The sequence below is a fragment of the Choristoneura fumiferana genome, chromosome 12, assembly GCF_025370935.1.
Source record: "Choristoneura fumiferana chromosome 12, NRCan_CFum_1, whole genome shotgun sequence".
In the NCBI taxonomy this organism is placed as follows: domain Eukaryota; kingdom Metazoa; phylum Arthropoda; class Insecta; order Lepidoptera; family Tortricidae; genus Choristoneura; species Choristoneura fumiferana.
Window position 1 is genome coordinate 7207403 of NC_133483.1, and position 23954 is coordinate 7231356.

Below are 23954 nucleotides of genomic sequence, written 5' to 3' on the forward strand. Positions count from 1 at the left end.
GTATTGGGAGTACATGTAGATAGAAATAAAAGAAAACATTTTCTTTCCATTTATTCGTTAACAATCACACTTCAACCACAATACGCACATCACACAAATAAATAATACAACCATCAAAATCGAATTTTGTTATAAATAAATAGTATCAATATTCAATTATCATCCTCCAGTCAATGTGAAGTTTGCAATGGGCAACAATCTGCATTAGGTACATGTCTTAAAACGTTAACCTTAATAATATCTGGTATAACATGTGCATGCATGAGCATGTGACTGTAATATTATGCCTTCTCCTATTTTATAAAGATTTACCACTGAATAAATACAAAGATACAACTTCTACCGTGACTAGATTGATAACGGCTGTTAAATTATATAAACACATAGCTAACAGCTGTTTAGTGTAATCCTTTTGAGCAAATAAGACACCTCGAATCTAAGGGTGCATATATTATAAACAAATATTTATCTTTGTGCAATAGTTGTCTAAACCTACCAATATAATATACAGTGGCAGTTACTGTAAGTACCTACGTTACATATCTATACTTCTTGCTATCATACTCACACATACAAAATGAACCTAGTACCTACTTAGGTATCGCTTAAATTAATATCACTTTTAAGTACAAATAACTCCAGTCGATCATTACGGGAGCGCGATTTTATGTTATTCGTGATCTAATTTCGAAAGACCAAGGCGACGTATAGATAATTAAATTGTAAATACCTATTTGCACTAGGGCTGAATCAAAAGTATTTTGATCGATTTAGTTCATGTAGTTTAGGAGACGAAATAATGGTATCTGAACACTAAACAATGGCAAATGACTAACATAAAATCACAAATAGTGACATTTATGGATGTCCTAAAGACAAGACATGAAACATTTTTAGTGAAGGTTAAAATGTGCAAAATGCGGTTCCAAATTTCACCTATCTGGGTACTTCTCTGCAGTAAGCAATCAGTGCCGATAATTAATTGAATTTATGAATGACGATAAACAATTCTGGCTGGTCAAGAAAACAATTGCCAAGCTAGTCTCGTTTGAGTCCGTTGCCATTCTGCGTCGCAGCGCTTCTCTCCAACTCCTCGCGACGACTAATCTGGTACCTAGAAAAAAAGTTGTTTTAATGCATTTATTTCACAGTAGCATGAACAATGTAATTTATGACTTTTAAAAAAGTAATAAGAGTAGTCATTATAAACCTTTAGTTTTAATGATTCCAAAAAAAAAGTAGGCAATGAATTTTAGGAATTATAGAACGTCCCACTTTCTACGTAACTGCCACTTTTTTACGTAACTATGGCAACATTTTTGTGAAATTTTGTTTCTCATAAAGCAGCTTTCTACTCAGATATCGATTTATTAGCGCTGTAAAGTAGGTCATCGTTCATCCACCATTACCTCTCATATTTCGTTTTCTAGATTTTTTTTACCGTACAACGGCAAAAACTACTAGACACTGGCAAAATTGTCCTCCGATGGGCAGAGCCATATTTTTTTAAAGCAACAACAAGCTTTCTACTCTTTGTTGTGGGACCCTTAGTCAGTAAGTATTCATATCCTTTGCATATTTCTAAATCGTGTTACTGTTATTATGATGTATGTATCTAAAGAAAGGATTCACAAACGAGGACAGATTCGGATTTATCGTGCGGATATTTATCGAAGAACAATCCGCCTTCCTTGCAGCGCAGCTCCACAGTAGGTACACAGTATAATTAAATAGAATAAAATAGTTGGAATCACAATCAACTGGAACGCGTATTATTTGCGCGACACTGCGTCCGCGCGGTCCGCGGATTCCTGCGCTGGCGCGTTGCCAGTCCGACGTTCGGCGTGTGATAGGTACCACTAATTTTATTTCGTAACTCGTGTTTACATCACATAGAAATTGGTCAAGGTAGAGTCATGTAGAGTTACTATCCTGACTAAATACGTTACAGTGTTAGTAATGGTCGGGGTAATCAACCTCTTTGAGGTCAGCTTTGACGACCTATAAAATAATAAGCACTGTTGTTCCAAGTAATAAAGATTAAGGTTCCATGTAGCTAACCCTTATTTTAACCGACTTCAAAAAAGGAGTTTTTTTATGTTTGTTACCACAGAACTCCATCATTTATGAACCGATTAAAAAAAATTGCGTTCGTCTTGGAATCTAGGTCCCATAAGCACCATATCAGGATCTGATGATTTTATCTTAAGGAAATCGAGGGAACTCTTCAAATGTTATAGTAAATTGGAAATATTTAGTAGTAACTCGTGCATTTGCTTTTGAAAATCATCATTTGGTGAAGTGGACCTGATGATGAAGACCACAGTTGACCATCGGGTTACTACTCAATAACACGTATTTCACGGGTTGAACTTTAATTACTTTGACACAGTAGCTAAGCAATTTATGCTCCTCGTAATGCATTGGTAAAACGGGTGGTGAAGCACAAAAGGACTCCTCAATAATCAATGAATGTTTCTGCATCGAAAAAGCCATCTTTCGTAAAAGATGAACAGTTGATATTAAACTATTGTATCTTAGATTATTTACACTAAAAAGCGTGAAAAAACATTTTATAACAAAAAATTGAACCGACTACAAAAACCATAAAAATAATTTTCTACCAGTCTCAAGGTTGTCGGTGCCTCAGCACAGCCAGCAGGAGTGTTTGAAGCCCAACATATGGTGCGTAGGTGAGGTAGATGACTATAGGTCCACTCCTGTTGGCTCGTGCTGAGGCACCGACCGACTTCAGACTGGTAGAAAATTATTTTTATGGTTTTTTGTAGTCGGTTCAATTTTTTGTTATATTTTTTTTAACAGAGATGCTTAACGCTAGTAAGATTTACGAAAAATAAAAAATCCTTTCATTGTGCATAACGTTACATCCAACGCTGCGTAGGTGGCTCTAAATCCAGATTATATTTTTTCTAAAATAACCCGTGTCATAGAAAAAGTATAGTAAAGACGAAAAATTATTATCTCAATATATTTTTAACGCCGTCCGGGATAGCTGATTTAAAACGTTTCATGGCAAGTTATAAATTTGTAATAATAATCTGTCATGCTATGGTTGGTACATTATTCAGTTTATTACCAGGAAACTACTGAATAGATTTGCTTCTACAACGAAGAGTTATAAAACTCAAACGAGCATTCAGAAGATGAATTACACTGATCATCGTGTAATAAATACTGCTCCTTTGACCGTGTACTAGGTATATATCCTCCACCGAAAACTAGTGTTTTTTTTTCTGTAAAAATTGTGCACAAAGTTCTGAAGTTCCGATTTGAAGTCATGATGGCGTCATAGTTCTATTTAATTAGCATAACGTTGATTGCAACGGCAACGAGGCTCTATAACAGAACTGCTTTACTTACCTACCTATACCACTAAACACACTGAACGAGGCGGCGGTGCGTTAATTACAACTCTATCACCACGCAGTCCACGCACCCGTATTATCTTGACACCGTGTCGTCTCCACACTACACTGCCCTTTTTAGGGTTCCGGAGCCAAAATGGCAAAAACGGAACCCTTATAGTTTCGCCATGTCTGTATGTCTGCCTGTCCGTCCGCGGCTTTGCTCAGGGACTATCAATGCTAGAAAGCTGTAATTTTGCACGAATATGTATGTAAAGTATGCCGACAAAATGGTACAATAAAAATTTTTAAAAAATTTTTTTTACTGTTCCTCCCATAGACGTAAAGTGGGGGTGTTTTTTTTTTCTTATCCAACCTTGTAGTGTGGTGAATCGTTGGATAGGTCTTTTAAAATCATTAGGGAGTTGCTAAAACGGTTTTTCGATTCAGTGATTTGTTTGCAAAATATTCAACTTTAAAGTGCAAATTTTCATTAAAATCGAGCGTCACCCCCCTCTAAAATCTAAACCGGTGCGTGGAAAAATTTGAAAACAGAATGATAGTAATTAGGTATATCAAACTTTCAAGGAAAACTATAACGGCTAAGTTTGCTTGAGAATTAGACTAAATAGCAGCCTAAGGTATAAAATATACCTAAACTTGGAAGATTCCGTATAAAATACGAAATCCTTAGAAAAATATTACTTATTTTTTTCGTAATTGCTACGGAACCTTATTTTGGTCGTGTCCGACACGCTCTTGACCGGTTTTCCCTGAATGGCAGATGCTTAAAACGGCAGTCTGTACCTCACTGCATTAAGCGGCGGTAACGTAGGCGATATATGTTTTGTAATTTACCAGACAACGAGTCGTCCGCACAGCATGAAGAAGAAAACTAGAGCGGGCGCGCAGCGGTCGAAGGGGTCGCCGACCATCACGTGCGAGTACGCCGCTAGCACCATCAGAGCCACCAGCCCGATGTTAGCCGCGTTCTTTATCTTGTCTGTAACATCACCAAACGAACTCTTGTGGGTAAACCGTCGTATTCTCGAGCCATGGTAAAGTTCAACAGAGATCTTATTGAACGTGGGTGACGTTTGCACGAGGGCGCTTTATTTTAACTAATTAACACAATGACACATACTTCTTTCTACGTGTTGTCTATTTGTACTTAATACTATTGTTGTGTCTTGTGTTGTGAATAAATGTATTTTATTTATTTATTTCTTTTTAATTATTAAGTATAGCTTATATTAGGTAGATATTAGTGCTTTAACCTCAAAATACTAATTAAAAACTACGAACAGCAACTTTCACGGGAACTGTAAAAAGTCAAGTTTTGCAAGACAGCCGCGTGTGTTCTATTTTTTTGCCATGTTCATTTAGATCTTTGTTTGTCGCACTGTGCGGCCACCATTGTACTAGGTATTTATTGTGAAAAGGTTTTTCTGCGGGTCGAGCTTACCTACTGCAATCACAGACAATATTAATAGTTACTGTACAGTCAACTACAAAATATCGATACGGCCAAAAAGCTACGTTAAATTCTAAGGTATCTATAAGGTCGTCACATATTTTTGTAACTTTGGCCGTATGATCACTTTGTAGTTGACTGTAACTACTGTAACCACTTTACCTGTAGTGGAGCTAGTATTTGTTACATCATTAAATGCTGAATGCTTTGATCTTCAGTCTATATTGGGGTATACCTATCTATGTTGTCAATCACAACAAAATCTAGGTTTCAGCGTTTCGTTTACTAACATAGGTATATAATATACACAACAAATGCAATAAAAAAAATAAACCAATATTTGGGAAGATAAATGCAGTTTAAAAAAATGATGTTTAAAAGAATGATGGCAGATTATACCGGCAATGGTGTTTTGAAGAGAAGGCAATGACAAGAAAGACTTACGCCCAGGAACTAGTGCCAGGGTGAGCCCGAAGAGAATCTCGAGCGCGCCCACGGTCCGTCGGTACCATTTCGACGGCAGCTTGAAGTCTAACGTTTCAGTTAATGGGAACACTTTTGCGTATCTTACGTATTCTTTCCTCTGAAATAGATGAAATGTTTGTGTTAACATAACATGTCACGTGCGACGCCGACCGCCGACGTCGGTTGGATGAATTTTGTGCGGGTATTTTTGTCATTCTTCGCGTAGAATTCGTTAATCGCTATCCCGCGGAAACTATGCAATTTTAAAGGATAACACTATCTAACTATACTATATGTGGCGTTACCTGGAAAAATCTTGCTGTCGGTATTGAGTTACTGATATCCCCATAATCTACATACCTACACTTAGCTATCGAACCGTGTAAGAAACATGCTTGAAGGTTTAATAGTTATTTAAAAAAAAATGTTGAACCTCAAAAGCCAGAAAAGGTGATTATGAGAACATTGAATTCAAACTTCTACACCCAATAAAAGTATGTTGTTGTTGGAAGTTACTTACATAGATAACATGCTATTTGAGGAGTAGATTGTACGGGCTTTCAGGTTTCAAGAACAATTTTGTAATTGGACAACTGTTTTCCTATAGTTTACCTTGCCAAAGTGCATAAAGTAAAAAAAAGGTTGATGGATTTCTTACTTAATTTTCTATTTACGTCCATTGGATTTTATCGAAGGAAAAAATATTATGCGTAATTGGACACTAAATAAAAACTACTCCGTTTTGAATTAACGTTGTTTATTATATAAAAAAAAATACTTTAACAAAAATAACATTGTGGTTTACAAATGTAATTAAACAGTCAAAATCAACAAACTTTTATATTTAGTACGTTAAAACAGAGCCAAATGAGAACAAATTAACTCAACAAATCTTAAAAAACTAGTTTTTTCAGTCTCAAATTTCAAGGTAAAGTTTAGTAAAAAGTTGGTACAATCACTACTTATATACTTATTTTCGAAAAGGGACCTTTTCGTCGGTGGTAAAATATTTAGTGATATGAAGTGATATAATTTGAAAACGACTAATATATAACTTACGATTATTTTTTTAATAGTCTTAGGGGCTGTTTCACCATCCATTGATTAGTGTTAACTGCCGGTTAAATGTGATGCCGTCTCCGTCTATTCGAACAAAACAAATAGAGACGGCATCACATTTAACCGTCAGTTAAGACTAATCAATGGAAGGTGAAACAGCCCCTTAATTTAAGAATACGTTAGTATTAAAACTCTTACCAAAAACCTATAATTTTGTCTCAACAAACACTAACCCCCTTATTCATAAAACTTAACAAGCCTATGTTAACTAACAAATGCTTTGTCCCTTTCTAACAAATACAAATGTCGAAGTGACAGATAAGGACAAACGAATTTTAGCGGCATTTTAACTAAAATAGGTTTGATTGTCGTTTATGAATAAGGGGGTAAATGATTAACGTGAAAAGGGACCTTATTGTCGGATTTTATAAGATCTAAAAAAATCTTTTGATTTGTAGTTGTAACTATTAAAGACACAAATTGGCGTAAATCGTCAATAAGGGCCTTATCACACTAGCGATTTTGCAAGTGAATTCGCTGCGAGCGTATAACGATTTCGCCGCAAGCGCGCAACGATATCGCCGCGAGCGCGCAACGATGTCGCTGCTGCGAGCGCGTTGCGAGTTCGCTGCTTTAGCGCCAAAAACACCATATTGTAGACTTTCGTACAATAATAATAGGGCGTCTTCGGCGCTAACGCAGCGAACTCGCAGCGACATCGTTGCGCGCTCGCGGCGATATCGTTGCGTGCTCGCGGTGAAATCGTTACGCGCTCGAAGCGAACGCGCTGCGCGCTCGCCTCGCTTTCAACTCGCCCGCAAATCGCTAGTGTGATAAGGCCTAACTGGCTATCGCCTAATGGTGGCCAGTTATTGATGATTTACCTACTCTAATTAAACGCATTTTATGATGATTCTGATTGACGTTTTTTACGCGCCGACAAGCACCGCACTGGGCCCGCGCGGGAACTACTGCCAAAGTTCTCTCATTCTGAGAGGTGGCCTGTGCCCAGCAGTGGGACGTATATAGGCTGGGATGATGATGATGATGATGACGCGCCGACAAAGTACCGACGTCCGACACGTCTTCCAAACCGATACCGAGCGCACAGAAAACACTCAAGAGCGGCACCGACAATAAGGTACTTACTTACCTATTTCTTACTAAACTTTAAGGGGCTCAGGATGACTTCGTCCACAGTCTCATTTTGTCACCTTCTTATATCGTCCTCATTCTCATACAGTCTACTGTTCTCATTCGCCAACATTCCCACATCGTCACTTTCCTATCTTGTCCGCTTTCTTACGTGGGCCACAGTACCAAGTCGTCAACAGTCTTATTTCGACTACAGTGCCAATTCATCAACATTATTGCATTGTTCACTATCCAGACTAATATAAATGCTCTATAAATGATTATTGAAAAGGGGCTTTTTTTGCAAATTACTCTCGGGATATTTTGCTATTTAAACGCTTAAATTGACCATATCTGTGAGACAACGTCTGCTAAACGTGGACGAGTTGGCACTGCTGACCAAGTAGTACTGTGGTATATAAAAGAAAGTGGACGAGTTCACACTGTGGTCGAAATAGGAATGTAGAAGAAAATTTTAACAAAAAAGTAAAACCGCCTCCAAAAAAAAAAAAAACTGGAACCGACTACAAAACCCTTGAAAATATTTTTCTAGGTACGTACTAGCTAGAAGTCGGTGCCTCAGCACGAGCCAGCAGGAGTGGGACAATAGTCGTCTTATCTCTTTTACATACTATGGGTTTCATTCAATCCCTCCTGCTGGGTCGTGCTGTGTCACCGACTTCGAGCTAGTACGTACCTAGAAAAATATTTTCAAGGGTTTTGTAGTCGGTTCCATTTTTTGTTATTTTTTTTGAGTCGGTTTTACTTTTTTGTTAAAAAAATTCTTTATTTCTCACTTTTTAGTGACGTAGCCAAAGTACATCTCACAACGATTCTATTAAGCCCAAACACGACTTAGTTGCTTTGTTTAATAAGAGAGTTCCGTTGCCTACCTTCTGGCTTCAGCATCATATCAGTTCGAAAGAATCATTAACTTAAAGCTTCTTCTTAGTCGCTTATCTAGGTATATTAATCTTGATCGTTTATAGACGAGCGAGCATTACTTAGCTTTGATGAGTTCCATTGGTCATCACGGTCTTCTTCATCAGGTCCAAGTTACCAAATGATACTTTGTGAATGTAAATGCTCATCTTAATGCTAAAAATGCAAAAATCGCCATAGTTGTGCCTATAAAATTTGAGGTTTGCCCTCGATTTCCCTAGGATCCCATCATCAGATCTTGACTTGATGACAATAGGACCACCTCAGAAGAATACCCTTTCGATTAAACAATAATTTTGAAAATCGGTCCACAATTGACTGAGTAATCGGTGAACATACATGAAAAAAAAAAACAAACTACGGAACATGCACCTCCTCCTTTTTTGAAGTCGGTTAACAAAATGGGATATGGACGATATCATAAAGTGGCCGAGTTAGGAAGGTGACGATTTAGGAATTGCAGGCTGACATGGCACGTGGACGATTTAAGAAGGTGACGAAATGGGACTGTGGACGAAGTCATCCTGAGCCCTTTAACGCATGTTTTAACTCATAAAAAATCGATTTAAAAAGTTGTGTCTCTGTCAAATTAAAATTAAAATTTAGACCCTGCTTATTAATATAGAGTAAAAATAGATTTTTATTTTCACATTTTACTTTAATCGCGATTGTCTCGGAAACTAGAACCGACAACAAGGTACCTTTTCCCAGATAACGCCACAAATAATTTAAAGAAAAGCATGAGCGTAAGTAAGTATAAAAAATAAACGTGCAAAATGCGTCAGTTATTCTTATTTTTTATCCTGGGTATCCGATCCGAATACGTAAACGAACATGACTTGACCTTGCTGCGCGAAGCATGATGTAAATCTAAAATTGATGCGGTGCCTACGTTAGTCAAGACATCTTTGAGTGCGCACTGCTATGCATTAATATGCAGTTATTATTCTAATGTCGTCAGTACAAAATATTAAATTTGAAACTCTCTAATTTGTCCAAAATAAATCATTTTCCCAGGAAAATCTGATAGATATCAGATCGATTATTTGTACCTGTTAGGGGTGTATAGAAACACGAACATCGCAAACGTTCCGCTAGCTAAATTGAGATTATAACGCGAACGCGATCGATACGTATTTTGTAACCGAAAACTTACACTAGGGGTACAGGTACAAATAATCGATCTGATATCTATCAGATTTTCCTGGGAAAATGATTTATTTTGGACAAATTAGAGAGTTTCAAATTTAATATTTTGTACTGATGACATTAGAATAATAACATCGACACATAATTCGATTTTCGTATTTCGTAGTAGCCTTAAAAAATAAATAAATCGAGCTATTTCAGTATCCTGTGCTAACGATAGTTGGCAATACCTAAGTAAATACGCGTCGTAAGTATGTATTTTATTGAAATATGTTTAACCGTTGTAAGACACATAATGAAATACCAAAGCTCGTAGGTAATTACGAAAATACTGAGCTGAGAAGAGACCGAGCAACATTTTTACTCGTAAACTTTAATTCCTTAAAAGATATAAGCTCACATGTTACAATTTTAAACTCACTGCTTTGGTATAGCATAGGTGGCTATATAGGCTGGAAAGTTGAGATGGGGCAGCAATACTGGGATAAGACACTAACTTTAGTTAAAATGTTCAGTTTATAGTTGTCTATACCTTCCGCCGCCTAACTTTGCCTAAAAGTTTATTGCCACGACTAGTACCACAAAAACTAGACACTATACCGTTAAGCGATTCGAACACAATCCGGGAGTAACGTAAAGACGTCGCATAAAAAATGTATCTCAAAAATGCGTCAAAACTGAGTATTAAGTAATTAACTTTTAGGCAGATTTATATGGCGCGTGGTATACATACAGTTTAATTTTCTTTAATCATATAGGATTCATATTCGTAAAAAAACAACATGCGAAAGTTTCACTGCAAATTAGTACCCTACGAACTGTATGGAAAAAGTTTTCTTTGATTTGTGGGTGTTCTAGTACTCTAACCTTAGTTGGTCACAAAGAGTGTTTTAATCCTTGATAGAAAATGGGACCGATTGGCATTAAAAAAAAGTCAAACCTGTCAATTTTCTCGGTGACTGTACATTTTATCAAAAATCTGTGAATATCGATTGTCATCACTCAAAAAGTTAGTAAAGGTCTCCTAAGAGCATTTCGCGTAGCAGCAAGGGAGCTAGTAGCTGCCCTTGCTGAACCATCTCAACTTTCCACCCTGTATAGCTTAACATCGTAAAATAAATCAAATCATAGCAACGTAAATATAGGATGAGAATTAAGAACATTGTTATAGAATGAGAACATTAATTTAGCAGTGATTAATTGAATAGATTGAGTCTCAGGAGGGGGCAGTGCCGCCGCTCGCCTTGTCTAACCCGCCGTCGCGACTCGCGACCGACCAGCAGGAATTAGGCGGCAGGCCAACTACCGAAATAGCAATTCTCATCGCTCCGCAACAAAATCAATGCATCGCCGACCTTTTAATGCTTTTAAACCTTATAATAATAGAAAAACACAGAAATAATACATATCTCACTTACCAAGTCTTTGTGCAATTCCTTAGAAATAAATGGTGTTAATTTTGTAATTCCAACGAATATGAAAAACACGCCTAAAAGGATAGATAAGCTTTTCAGCACGATAGAGCCCATTTTTCTTATTCTTTAAAGTATATCGAGCATTTGTCAGCAGCGTTATTAAATACCTCAATCCATTTAAAAATACACCTATTTGGAATTATATTATTTAATTACGTGTAGCACATTGTGTTGTTGTCTTCCTTAAAGATAATATGCAATTTCATTTCATACTGGTGAAATAAACACAATCAATTATTTATTGTAAAGAATATTGTGGGCTATAGATTGGCGGAGCGACACACGTTTCGCGCCGGCGCGAAAAAATCCATATCTGAGCATGCATGTTGCCAGCATGAAATAATCCAACGGTAGAAACTCTGTGCGGGCGTTCACCCACCAGCATGGTTAGGCGAATGCTATGCTATAATAAACGCAATATCCATATTGTGATCCGTCAATATAATATATTATTATATTTATTGACGTGTAGGGAATTGTATTGACGGATCACAATATTTTTTGCTGGATTTCTGGAAATCCTTATGATCTGATTCCAGAACCTGGACGTGATATTTATCTTGCGTGTAGTGTCGCGCGTCAATATTAATCGCGTCAGTACGCAGCGAGACGGCATCGGTGGAGGACGTCGGTGACACCGCGGCTGCGGGTTCCGCATCTGCCACGGAGAACCCGTGCCACGAGCAAGAATCCATGACAGGCATGCATGACATCTTTTTACTCGTTTGCTTAAGGTCAGGGCTACAATTTTTGCTACACAAGCTCTAATTTTCCTCCGTCCAGGGTCCATCACTTCTGCCTCGTACAAAGAACGCTTCAGTACTGACGTGATCCGTATCAATCCGTATTGATGGTGTAGGGTGTGCTGTGATCCGGCCCGAGATACATAAGTAAATATCATGATGATTATCACCATATTTATTGACGTGTACCGTTCGCCTTAAGTATGTTTGCCATAAGTGTGCGGACGCGGACCGGGACATTTAAAGAAACGGTAGTAAACGTAGAAAAAAAAGGAAAGTTTATTACAACAATCGGTAACTTTGAAGGTTTAGGTCCTTGCCTAAACACAAAATAACTTTTTCACTTCTCATGCTCGTAAAGTTCGTGTTTATGCTGTATCTTATCTTGGCGACATAAAATGACTTTTTATGTTCTAGTGCATAAAATAATATCTTAGTCTAAGACCAACTGAAGACTAAGGTAATCAACAAGGCAATCAATAAGGTGTCAACAACCACAAACAAAAAAGTTTGTACATATTTTTTAAATAATTTTTGATTTATATAAAACTAAAAATCAATCAAACCAATCATAATAAATAAGTAAAATTAAAAAAAAAATAGATTATAATAATGCATAAAAAATAAAAGGTACATTTCCTCGCAATCTAAGTGAAAAGCAGTGTAAAACTCGATCATTTAACCCATTTTCTCCTCGACGTGTCTATCCACCCTCGCCGTACCGGCTCGGGCGGCTATATGAACGTCTTGGGTGAAATGGCTCGTTTTATGCTCTCGTTGTACAATCTACTATTAACATAGTCATTCAATGCCAGCAACTCGCCAGCCGGTTCTCTGTTCGTAGGCGCATTTCGCTACAAAGTGGAAAATGCACGTTATCGGCTATGTTATAGCTAGTTAGTCGTGTTTACTGTAGGTATATTAGAGTCCAGCCCCCTACTGAACAACTGTGATTTTTATGCTTCAAATCCGGACATGTCCCGGCGTACCGGGACGTATGGCAACCCTAGTCTTAAGGCCACAGTCTGTGGGGCCCAGCAGCAGGGCTACTACGAAACTCGAATTTCGTGTCGTGCGGTCCCTCTGACACTTATACTATTTAATACGAGAGCGAGAGGGATCGCATGACACGATACTTCGAGTTTCCAGTTTCGTAGTAGCTCTGCAGACCCTATGCCACGAAATGCAAAACTCGAACTTCGTATGTTGCCGTCCCGCTGACGCTTATGTCATTTATTACGCGAGTGAAAGGGACGGTGCGAAACGAACTTTGATTTGCGAGTTTTGTTGTTAGCCCCTCAGTTATTGTTTCTTTAAAAAAATATGGCTCTCTCCATTGGAGGACAATTTTGCCAGTGTCTAGTAGTTTTTGCCGTTGTACGGTAAAAAAAATCTAGAAAACGAAATACGAGAGGTAATGGTGGATGAACGATGACAGCGCCAGCAGGGCTACTCCGAAACTCGAAGTTCGTGTCGTGCGGTCCCTCTGACACTTATACTATTTAATACGAGAGCGAGAGGGACCGCACGACACGAACTTCGAGTTTCGGAGTAGCCCTACAGTTACTATAGATACGTATTTGGCCATAGAGTTGCTACTCTTTTTCTCTATACCTAGTAATAAACTTTTTTGTTGGACAGAGTACATCCCTCGTAACACATCCTTCGTTTTGTATCTACAAAAAGCGGCCAAGTGTGAGTCCGACTCGCCCATGAAGGGTTCCGTAGCAGCAAGTAACATAATATAAAGTTTCCTTTAAGTACTTTTACGATTTATGACGTATTAAAAAAAACTACTTACTAGATCTCGTTCAAACTAATTTTAGGTGGAAGTTTGCATGGTAGTGTACATCATATATATTTTTTAGTTTTATCATTCTCTTACAATAAACGTTTCTTATTTCTTATTTTAGAAGTTACATGGGGGGACACACATTTTACCACTTTGGAAGTGTCTCTCGCGCAAACTATTCAGTTTAGAAAAAAATGATATTAGAAACCTTAATATCATTTTTGAAGACCTATCCATAGATACCCCACACGTATGGGGTTGATGAAAAAAAAATATTGAGTTTCAGTTCTAAGTATGGGGAACCCCCGAAATTAATTGTTTTTTTTTTCTATTTTTGTGTGAAAATATTAATGCGGTTCACAGAATACATCTACTTACCAAGTTTCAACAGTATATTTCAATAGTTCTTAAAGTTTCGGAAAAAGTGGCTGTGACATACGGACAGACACAGACATGACATGACGAATCCATAAGGGTTCCGTTTTTTGCCATTTGGCTACGGAACCCTTAAAACTTCGCTTCGCTGAGCTGTTTCCACCAAAGATGGGCTATGCGAGGATGGGTACCTAAATGAAGCGTTCCTCTATTGGTTGACGAAAAACATATTCCTCACAACACATCCTCGCATATCTCTGGTGGAAACGCTGCTTAAATACAGCAAAGGGATTGTATAGTCTATACTCCGTAAGGTTTGAATTAACGGTCAAATTGTAATACACGTTTCTTGATATTTCAAACACAAATTGATTAAAAATGCCTACATGTACATTTATTAGCGTTATTTATTATAGAAGTTCACACAATTTTAAGTTTCAAATGTTAAAATTGTTGTACAATCTACCATAGGATTGCTACACAAGATACAAACCCACACTTTAACTGGCTTTCTGAAAATGTATTTGTCTAAAAAAATGTTATTAACAATTACATATTATTTATTTTTTTCCCAACCATGAATAAAACAAAACTTGGTAAAAAATTTACCATCTCTTTAGAAGTGCCACATTTTTTTAATACAAATGCTAACTCATGGACACTAAAAAGTTCTATTGCCAAAAAATATATGTAGAAACGTTTGTTTAGCTAACTCCAGACAGAATTGGATAGTAAATTTACTTCAGTAAATCTCAATGGACGCTTAAAAATACTAGAATTGGCTTGGCAATAAATCTCTAACTTAAGATTGACATCTTAAACTTAAACTAGAACAACATAATAATAAAGTTAAACAGAACTTGCCCTGGCAATGAAAGAAGATCTACTTCTCAGTTCCCAGTACTTCTGAAGTTTTCTGATAAACTTATAATCTACCAACAAGTGAGGCCAGCTAAAGCTATGTCTCACCTGGTGTGTGTCCATACTGTACTGTCTGCACATGGCATGACTTAGTTTTACTGGCCTTATTTTGCCATTCACAGAAGTCTACTTTATTTGTAATTGGCATCAAATGTAAATAACAGTATACACAAGATACTTAGGAAATACCTTAAAACAAGGTGAAAGATAAAGGAAGGAGCACTGCCCCCCATCTAAAGAATAAAACAATTAACAGGAATGGTAGCAAACTTCAGCATGTGCAGCTTAGGTCTATTCTAATTAGGTTTTTATTGCTTGCCTCCCTCTTGACAGAGTCCTGGCTACTGCCTTGCCTTAAAACATTACAATATTATCAGAGGTAAAATGTTCTGCGCATAACATATTTTTCAATTCATCCATAAATGAGGATGAACCACAAAGCAAAAACTGATCATTTGTTGAAGAGATGTTTAAGGATTTGACATCTTCATGTTGAAGCCTCCGACATTTGATAGGTTCTTGATACTTACAATCACACACAGAACTGCAGCTCAGAAATACAGAGTATTTAAAATTCCAGTAAGATTGGAATGAGTAGAGGTCATCCCTAAACAAAATTGTTTCTTGTGATGGACAGCAGAAGTACAAAACTATTTTAGTAAAATCATCCTCATTGTTCACTATATTTTGTATAATAGAATATAATGGTGCTATGCCAGTCCCTTGCGCAATCATGATTATTCGAATATATTTATTAGGAACATGTTCATAAATCCCATAGGGACCTCTCCACAGAGTTTCTTCCCCTACTTCTAAATTGTATAAGTAATCAGACACAATCCCATTTTCATATTTTTTAACAACAATTTCAAAATCAAAGTCAAATTTTCTTACACTATATTTTATAGGTGTATATGCTCTTGTGCAAACTAACTCTGCAGAATTATATTTAACTAGAAAATGATCACCAGCTGTCCATAATACCTTACCACTGCTAATATTACATCTTTTAAATGCAATTAGTTTATGAGCTGGACATAAATCAATATTATCTACAACTTTAAATGAGGTATATTCTAATTGCGAAATAGCGTTTTGTTCGACCACGGCGGCTTCTGAACCATTTTTTATGTAAGCTTCATACAATTTCATCTGTTTTTCATATACGTCAAACACACATGGATTACATCCACTATTACAACAGTCTTCTTTGCTAGGCTCTATCGGTTCCTTCATATTATTATTTAATTAATTAATGATATATCAAAACACAACAAAATAAAATTTAAGACATTAAGACACAGACTAATAAGAGATACTGTCTATGATCGACGCCATAATTCGTGAGACTAAATTGACAAGTCAATGACAGTTAATAAGGGGTTATCAGGGTTCGACGAAATTAAATAGCGATGTAGCCGATATTGATATTCAGTGTCGATTCGACTAAATGGTGCATTTTCAATATATTCTTCAACCGATTCGATTCGGAAGAAAGGTGAATTGTACCCTTTAAATCGTATAAGTACTTATTGAATATTTATAATCTCAAATTTTTAATGAAGACAAATCGATTATAACCGGATGTCGCAATAGTCATATTAGATAGATATATAGAAGCAAATAGATACATAAAAATAATGAAACATGATGCGGGTACTTAAAAAAGTCTGCATTGGTTTTAATCATAGCTAAATTGTATTTATCTTACATTGTTTATGCCGTACGTATCGTCCTGTGTCAATAACAATTTTATTTTATTATGATTATACCGATGGCTCCAACGATTAAATCCAATGTGTGGTCAGATCTAATATTAAAATTGTCAAAATAAATACAAATTTTGATACGATATTTGTGAGATCGATTCAGGAGCATGTGATCCGATCCGTGAATCGTTTCATAGGCTTAAGATCCGTTACAATTCAAAGTGAAAAATCGACGAATGCCCCGCGCCGCCCCCGGGCCCTATAATACTACGAAGCGTATAAAATTCGAACTTCGTATCTTGCCGTCCTGCTGACGTTAACATTATTTAATACGAGAGTGAGAGGGGCGGTACGATACGAACATAGATTTTAGAATTTTGTAGTAGTCCCCCTGCCCCTGCCAATCGCGACACATTACCGGTGACAAAATGGCGTCTCTTCTGAAGATAATGATGGAGCTATTACTTCGGTTAGCGCACTGCGCACTTGGGGACGGCAATGATATCATGCGCATATAAAATAAATAAAGCGGATTTAAGGTGAGGCCAATCAAAACAATAAATGAAATAATTGTCGTCGGTTCGTATTTGCACTTCTTACAATGATATCGTATGGGCGCTCTACACTTAGTCCGCGGATCACGGCGCGATTTCGCGGAGCGAACTTGCCGCGAATTTAACAACGACTCTACACTCGCAATGGTTCGCGGTATTTTCACAGTTATGTTCGCAACGTTAAATGAAATGGACGTTGAAGTAGCTGTTGCTGCGTCCCTAACTTTATGCGCGTTAGCGTACTACAACTATACATATTTTAAAATAAAACGCAAATTAAGAAACGGTGGAGAAAACGAAGGTGGTGGATGACAAGTATCCATCGTAATCGATTTTTCACCAATTTCACAACGACGGTGCAGGTCCATACACTCGGTCGCGGACTGCGAGTGTGGAGTCATATGCACGTTCGCGTCGCGTTCGCGCTTCGCGCTCCCTTTGACGCGGGACAAAAAACCGACCAAAATTGGGGAACAAAGCGCGAAACCGCGAAGAATATGCGAAACGGCTCTACACTTAGCGTTCGCGCCCCTTCGCAGCCATTGCGCGCGATCCGCGGGCTAAGTGTGGAACGGGCTTTACATTGCAAATTAAATTATTAAACTAATTTGATATTGTCACCGCAAATAATGGATAAATATCACTAGAAGCCAATGCCGTAATGTTTTATTATATCGACACGAACAGCACTACCCTGACTGTGGCAACACTTGTGCACAATGAATTGTCAATTTAGTCTCACGAATTATGGCGTCGATCATAGTAGTAGTAAGGAGATCGAGACAGCTGGGCTACTCCGAAACTCGAAACTCGAAGTTCGTGTCGTGCGGTCCCTCTGACACTTACACTGTTTGATACGAGAGCGAGAGAACCGCACGACACGAACTTCGAATTTCGGAGTAGCCCTGCAGAAAGGGGAGAGCTACCAGAGACAATCAACGAGCTAGTGTTGCCGTAGATGTCATACCATAAAGGCATAGATTAATATTTCCAACACTCAGGGCTCATGCCGTGGGACGTGACCACAAATCTACCGCCCCAAAATGTTCACGAGATGACGCTAGAAGTCTGCAAGGTTGGCGGTGGTCGGAAAATCTAACGAGGTGGAAACCTGAATAAATTTCCCTTCTTCAATCATCTTGGCGCGCCTCTACACGCAAGACGTATAATACAGCCTGGAAGAAGTGGGTAGCTTGGTCAACGCAACATAAAGTAAATACTACACAACCTACGGGTGCAGATGTCGCTAAATACTTAACCGATCTTTATTTGGTCGCCAAATTATCTTACAAGACAATTCTTTTATACAAATCTGTAGTATCAACTCTATGTAATACGGAGTCTGTGGAACGATTAACTACTCATTGTACTTGTTAAGCATGCGTTAAATTCTATAGCATTAAGAAATCCAATAGATAAAAACCCCCCATTTGGAACGTGGAAGTCCTATCTGAGTATCTTAGAAAATCAAAAATTAACCACAACAATACGTTTGAGCTTTGCAGAAGAACTGCAGTGCTCCTCTTTTTCTGCTCTGGCAGAAGAATACATGATCTAAGTTTATAAAAATTAACAAATTATTTTTGTAGGTAGTTTAACAAAATGTATGTTTGTGTTGTTTATTTTAGGTTCTCATCCGAGTACTGTACACAGAAACTACCGTACAACGGCCAACCGATAGTGTCTTTTTCAACCTCGACATTGGCGGAATCATCGATAGTTTCGATGGAGCTATATTTTTCCTAAAAATTGAAAGTTGCAGAAATAGTATATATGTAAACTCTATTGTACAAAATAACTAAACAAACACAATTGTCAAACAATGAGATATATAAGTAATAATAAATTATATAAGTAGTAATAAATTTAAAAATTTGTTTCCCGATCGTTTCACATGTGTCTCCAGCATAATGTATTTTCACATTTTTTACGTTTGCACTCAACTAAGCCGACTGGCGCGCCCTCTACATAGACGCCAGAATAAACGACATCGTCGCCGGCCCGCCCGCCATTGCGATAACGCTTGCAGTAAACAACTGTGTAAGTATTTTTGTTCGCGCTTTTTCTTGTCATTTAATATTTAATTTAATTTTATTATAAATCCTTACTGAAGTAAATGTGCAATTAGTTACCTTTATTCTCCTAATTATAGTAAATAAACACACAATTTCTTATTTACCTGATCCAAGCGGACTCCATTATGAAGGGAAGGTGTAATGGCTTCGTGAGCTTGGTATCGCTAGATATTTTCTTACTGCATTTTACAAGATAAATGAAGACTTTTACTAAAGTTTTTAATACAAATAAGAGTGATCTTTGTGTATACAATTGAAATTAAAAGCAAGTGCGTTGTAGTTCTGCGTAAATTCGCCAACAACAGGGTTGGCGTCGCCTTAGATTTTTCTAATTTGGAACTGAATATTGACTTTTCATTCTTTTGTTTCGAACTAAACTTTCATTTGAAGTCGATTTGGCTTACGAATACCAATTTCGTGTAATTTTTTGAAGTAAGGTTTGTGTGATGTTTATTTTTTTATTGGCGACGACTGTTGAAATCAATATCTTGGTACCTTACATACCTATGCTTTATTAGCATCGTAATGTAAATTCATAGCAAAAACGAAAATAGGAATAGTCCAATTTATCGCAATTTTTTGCATATTATTTCTTTATCAAATTATGCCTCTATACAAGAAGATAATTTAATATTACAGCAGGGCTACTACGAAACTCCAAGTTCGTATCGTATTGTCCCTCTCGCTCTCGTATTAAATAGAAGTGTCATAGGGACCGCACGACACGAATTTCGAGTTTCGTAGTAGCCCTGCAGGGTTGTTAATTATTATTCATCACTAATTATTTTTATTTTCGAATGTTTAAAGTAATTATCACTCATAAATTTATATTTTGTGTTGTTTTCAGATTTTCCTGTCAGCTGTAAAATTTATTTTCCCCATAATGTCTGATGATGGTTCAACAGCCGTGGAGAAGAAGGGCCGTGGCAGACCTAAAGCTAATGGAACACAAGCAGTAAGTACTTAAATGGATAAAACTTGGATATATTTTGTTAATAAAAACAATAACTGTAATCAAATCTTCAGGAGGCCAAAGCAGATACTAAGAAACGGGGAAGACCACCAGCAGCAACAAAAGCTAAAGAATCTACAAAGTCTTCTGATGATGAACAAGCGCCAGTAGCAAAACGGGGTCGCGGTCGGCCCAAAGGATCTAAGAAGAGAGCTGCAGCTCCGAAGGCTAAGGTATGTTCAATTATATCTATCTATCATTAAGGCAACCCTAATGGTCGACTGATATAATAATTTTGTGGAAAGTAGATTTGATCAATGAGTCTAAATAGTCAATAAATCATTAAATCAATCATTTATTTGTTAACATAGGTAAGTTTTACAGATGTTATATACATTTTTGTATCACTATGTTTGCCAAAAGGCATACAAATATATAAACTACACATGCAGCATACCTAAAATCATTATTATTAAAGTCATTATAATGTATGCATTAATTTGTAACTTGAGCACTTTTGCATTTCACATCCACTTGTATTCTGCATTGCATATATTGGTAGAAATTAAACTTTGTAGTACAGTCACCAGCACCAATATCTGACACAACAAGCGTGCATAAATATCTGATACAACTCTATTTCTAGGGCCGGAAGGATGTTTCAGATATTTTTGTACGCTCCGCTGTGGCAGATATTAATGCTGGTGACTGTACATTCTAATGGCACCCCAAACCTCAACTGCTTTTTTTTAAGATGATGATTTTGATGTTTGTACAGGGTGGCAGTGGCGAGGGCCGGGGGCGAGGCCGGCCGCGCAAGGACGCGCCACCGCCGCGGAAGGATGCAGCCTCTACTGAAGAGGAACAGGATGATGAAGATGAAGATGAGGGCTCTGACCAGTAAACACTACTCTTGACACTACAACACTACACTCGTTCTTAGTGTAATTTGTTCTTCAACATAAGTCTTATTGTCTGTCGGGATTAATTCATTGTGTTCTAGACATTGACTCAGGAAATTTCTGATAACATTTAGGGGTTATCTCGACAGCTTGAAACTCTCAGAGTCTGCCTACCCAGTATTTAATCATGTCTGAAGAAACATTATTCTTTGATTGTAAGATAAAAGCTCCCTTTTAAATATTTTACAATAAATTTTCACACTGACACAGAATGAAATTCTTACATGGATAAATTTTGGGAATCATGGCTCTCCCTAGAAACGTACAACTTTAAGATATAATTTGTAAGATCCTTTTTGTAGATTTATTGTAATAGGTATTGCGTAATCTGATTTATACATATTAAGAAAATTGAATCATATGACTTTGTAGATTAATTCATTTGACTTCAGATGAGAAGTATTATTTTCTATAATAAATATTTTCATTTTGATTTTATTTTTATTTTTTTCCCTTATTTCGATATTGTACATCTTGGAAGTTTGGAATATTTTTGAATTGAAATAATAATAATGTTTCTGGTATCTTTGTCGCCGTTACACAAAGTACATAGAGTATCATGTAAGTAGTGATATGCGTAGAGCTGTTTTGTATCGTATTTTTTTTGTATTCGAAGCAGACTGAAAAACAAGTTTTTAGTCGTTTATTGGGTGTATGTGCGTGAATGTACAATTTTAGAACAAAGTATAAATAAATCTATGAAACCCTTAGTGTGCCTTAATTTTCGCACTTCAGCCTTAAATTTATTTTTTAACATGAACTTTAGATTAATTAAGTTGTTATTGGAACTCTAAACATGTGCTAAATTAATTTGATGTCAATCCCATTAGAAACTAATAAGTTCCAAGACTATTCAAAACGCAAGTTCGAGCGAAGTATCTTGAACGCAAATAACACAAATATGGCCGTTTGGAATGTTTGCTTAAGGGCAACACACAGAAAGCGTGCGCTGGTCGGGTCGTGTCCGCCGCGTGAGCCGCGCGGTTCGTTGTGTTCACACAGAGAGCGGGTCGGACCCGCGACGGGCCTGCAGCGGCTATCAATGTTGCCAGTTTAGTGACAGTCCCTAGAAGTGACGACTTTTGCTTAAATCTTAGCGACCGCAAAATAGTTTTGACGACGAAAATTGTTTATCTGGCGACTTTTGGAGTACAAATTAAAGTAGTTGGTTCTAGACCAATAATAGATACGACATTTTTGACAACTCGACACAGAATTATACAGTGCCGCGAGATATGTGGAAAACGACAAACGCGCTTGCGCACCAAGGTCAAACTTTATTTACTTAATTAAATCCAATTTATGGAATGATGGGCGATCGATGAATTTTTTAAAAGTGGCTGATTTTTTTTTATCTTCAGGAATAAGCTTATACTAGTCAATGGAAAAAATATCAGATTTTTCTGTAATGAATTAAAAAAATAAAATACTTAGATTTTATTCTCGCCAAAATGAACTAGCTACTGCGCATGAATACGGTTTTAAGGGTTCCGTAGCCAAAATGGCAAAAACGGAACCCTTATAGTTTCGCCATGTCTGTCTGTCTGTCTGTCTGTCCGTCCGCGGCTTTGCTCAGGGACTATCAATGCTAGAAAGCTGTAATTTTGCACGGATATATATGAAAACTATCCCGACAAAATGGTACAATGAATAATTAAAAAAAAAATTTTTTTTGGTACCTCCCATAGACGTAAAGTAATAAATAATATAATAATAATAATAAATAAATAATAATAATAATATTGAGTAATACTCACAAAACCGGTCTTCAAAATGATACTCATTTTGATCTGAAAACGATATTAAATTTATTACTAGCGATATAAGAACAATTATATAATTTTACTATTATTCAAAGAAACCAATAAGAGCTTTCTTTTCGTTTTACAGTAAAAGTACAACTAAACATGAAGTAAAACAAACCCTGATATATAACGAAAATAAAACATACTTCTTGATTTTCGCGGTGTCATCGTTCATACACCATTACGTCTCATATTTCGTTTCCTACTGGCTACTAGACACTGGCAAAATTGACACCCAATGGACAGCGCCAGATTTTTCTAAAAAAACAACAACAAACATACTTTTTGAATAAATTATACTCCTCATTTAATTTTAATGACCAAAAATGAATTCACAACTTTTTGTCCACCTAAATCACGGTATCACAGTAATTTTGTATTATAAACAATTAATACGGTATTGGTTTGATTTTTGTCACACAAAATGTCGCGATGAAATTTCAAAACTTCAGAGCCAAAAAAGTTGCGGACGCTAGGTGGCGCTGATGTCTTGCACAGAGGGGTGACAGTTGACAAGCAGTTGACTGGCACTCTTTCCCGGCGCGGATAATACCGGGTTGGAAATACCGTCCCTGTTTTCCGTGTATACGTCCTAAGAATCTCCTGCCTGTTTTTGTGGGGTGTGCAATCAAAAAATAGGGTTGGTATTTCCAAGTCGGTGTTATCAGGGACGAGAAAGAGTGTCACCCGCACAGCAGGGCTACTACGAAACTTGAAACTCGAAGTTCGTATCTTACCGTTCCTCTCGCTCTCGTATTAAATAGTATAAGCGTCAGAGGGACCGCACGACACGAACTTTGAGTTTCGAGTTTCGCAGTAGCCCTGCTGAGCCTTTGCACAGAGCCAATATAAAACTATCAATGATAATCATATCGTCGGCGTCCATTTTTAAATTGGGAATTCAAGCCGGAATCATATAATATTATACTATTTAATACGAGAGCGAGAGGGACGGTACGATACGAACTTCGGGTTTCGAGTTTCGTAGTAGCGTTGTAGCAGT

At 37.1% G+C, this 23954-nt stretch overlaps 3 protein-coding genes across 4 annotated transcripts; 1 reads left to right on the forward strand and 2 right to left on the reverse strand.

Moving 5' to 3' along the window:
* Positions 1 to 34: 34 nt before the first annotated feature.
* LOC141433197 (novel acetylcholine receptor chaperone) lies at positions 35 to 23141 on the reverse strand. Of its 2 annotated transcripts, XM_074095123.1 has the most exons (5): positions 23070 to 23141; positions 22904 to 22936; positions 5284 to 5422; positions 4224 to 4368; positions 35 to 1114 (listed from the first exon to the last, which is right to left on the reverse strand). In XM_074095123.1, the coding sequence occupies exons 1-5, from the start codon at positions 23124 to 23126 to the stop codon at positions 1039 to 1041; spliced, it is 450 nt and encodes a 149-aa protein (XP_073951224.1). In that variant the 5' UTR covers positions 23127 to 23141; the 3' UTR covers positions 35 to 1038. The 2 variants fall into 2 exon arrangements, with proteins under 2 accessions (XP_073951224.1, XP_073951223.1); XM_074095122.1 differs by lacking the exons at positions 22904 to 22936; positions 23070 to 23141 and adding an exon at positions 11007 to 11375.
* On the reverse strand, positions 14363 to 17403 carry LOC141433196 (NADH-cytochrome b5 reductase-like). The gene has a single exon (XM_074095121.1). The coding sequence runs from the start codon at positions 16128 to 16130 to the stop codon at positions 15249 to 15251; it is 882 nt and encodes a 293-aa protein (XP_073951222.1). The 5' UTR covers positions 16131 to 17403; the 3' UTR covers positions 14363 to 15248.
* On the forward strand, positions 19089 to 21579 carry D1 (D1 chromosomal protein). The gene is made up of 4 exons (XM_074095124.1): positions 19089 to 19197; positions 20080 to 20187; positions 20259 to 20417; positions 20963 to 21579. The coding sequence occupies exons 2-4, from the start codon at positions 20116 to 20118 to the stop codon at positions 21086 to 21088; spliced, it is 357 nt and encodes a 118-aa protein (XP_073951225.1). The 5' UTR covers positions 19089 to 19197; positions 20080 to 20115; the 3' UTR covers positions 21089 to 21579.
* Positions 23142 to 23954: the final 813 nt, after the last annotated feature.

Bases quoted from the DNA above. Each gene is read 5' to 3' on its own strand.
- LOC141433197 (XM_074095122.1), bottom strand. From the start codon at position 11,117: ATGGGCTCTATCGTGCTGAAAAGCTTATCTATCCTTTTAGGCGTGTTT. The intron at 5,423-11,006 runs GTAAGTGAGATA...CATCTATTTCAG, and splicing joins AGGAATTGCACAAAGACTTG to AGGAAAGAATACGTAAGATA. The intron at 1,115-4,223 runs GTAAATTACAAA...CTTTTTTTCTAG, and splicing joins TGCGGACGACTCGTTGTCTG to GTACCAGATTAGTCGTCGCG.
- LOC141433196 (XM_074095121.1), bottom strand. From the start codon at position 16,130: ATGAAGGAACCGATAGAGCCTAGCAAAGAAGACTGTTGTAATAGTGGA.
- D1 (XM_074095124.1), top strand. From the start codon at position 20,116: ATGTCTGATGATGGTTCAACAGCCGTGGAGAAGAAGGGCCGTGGCAGA. The intron at 20,188-20,258 runs GTAAGTACTTAA...TCAAATCTTCAG, and splicing joins AAGCTAATGGAACACAAGCA to GAGGCCAAAGCAGATACTAA. The intron at 20,418-20,962 runs GTATGTTCAATT...ATGTTTGTACAG, and splicing joins CTGCAGCTCCGAAGGCTAAG to GGTGGCAGTGGCGAGGGCCG.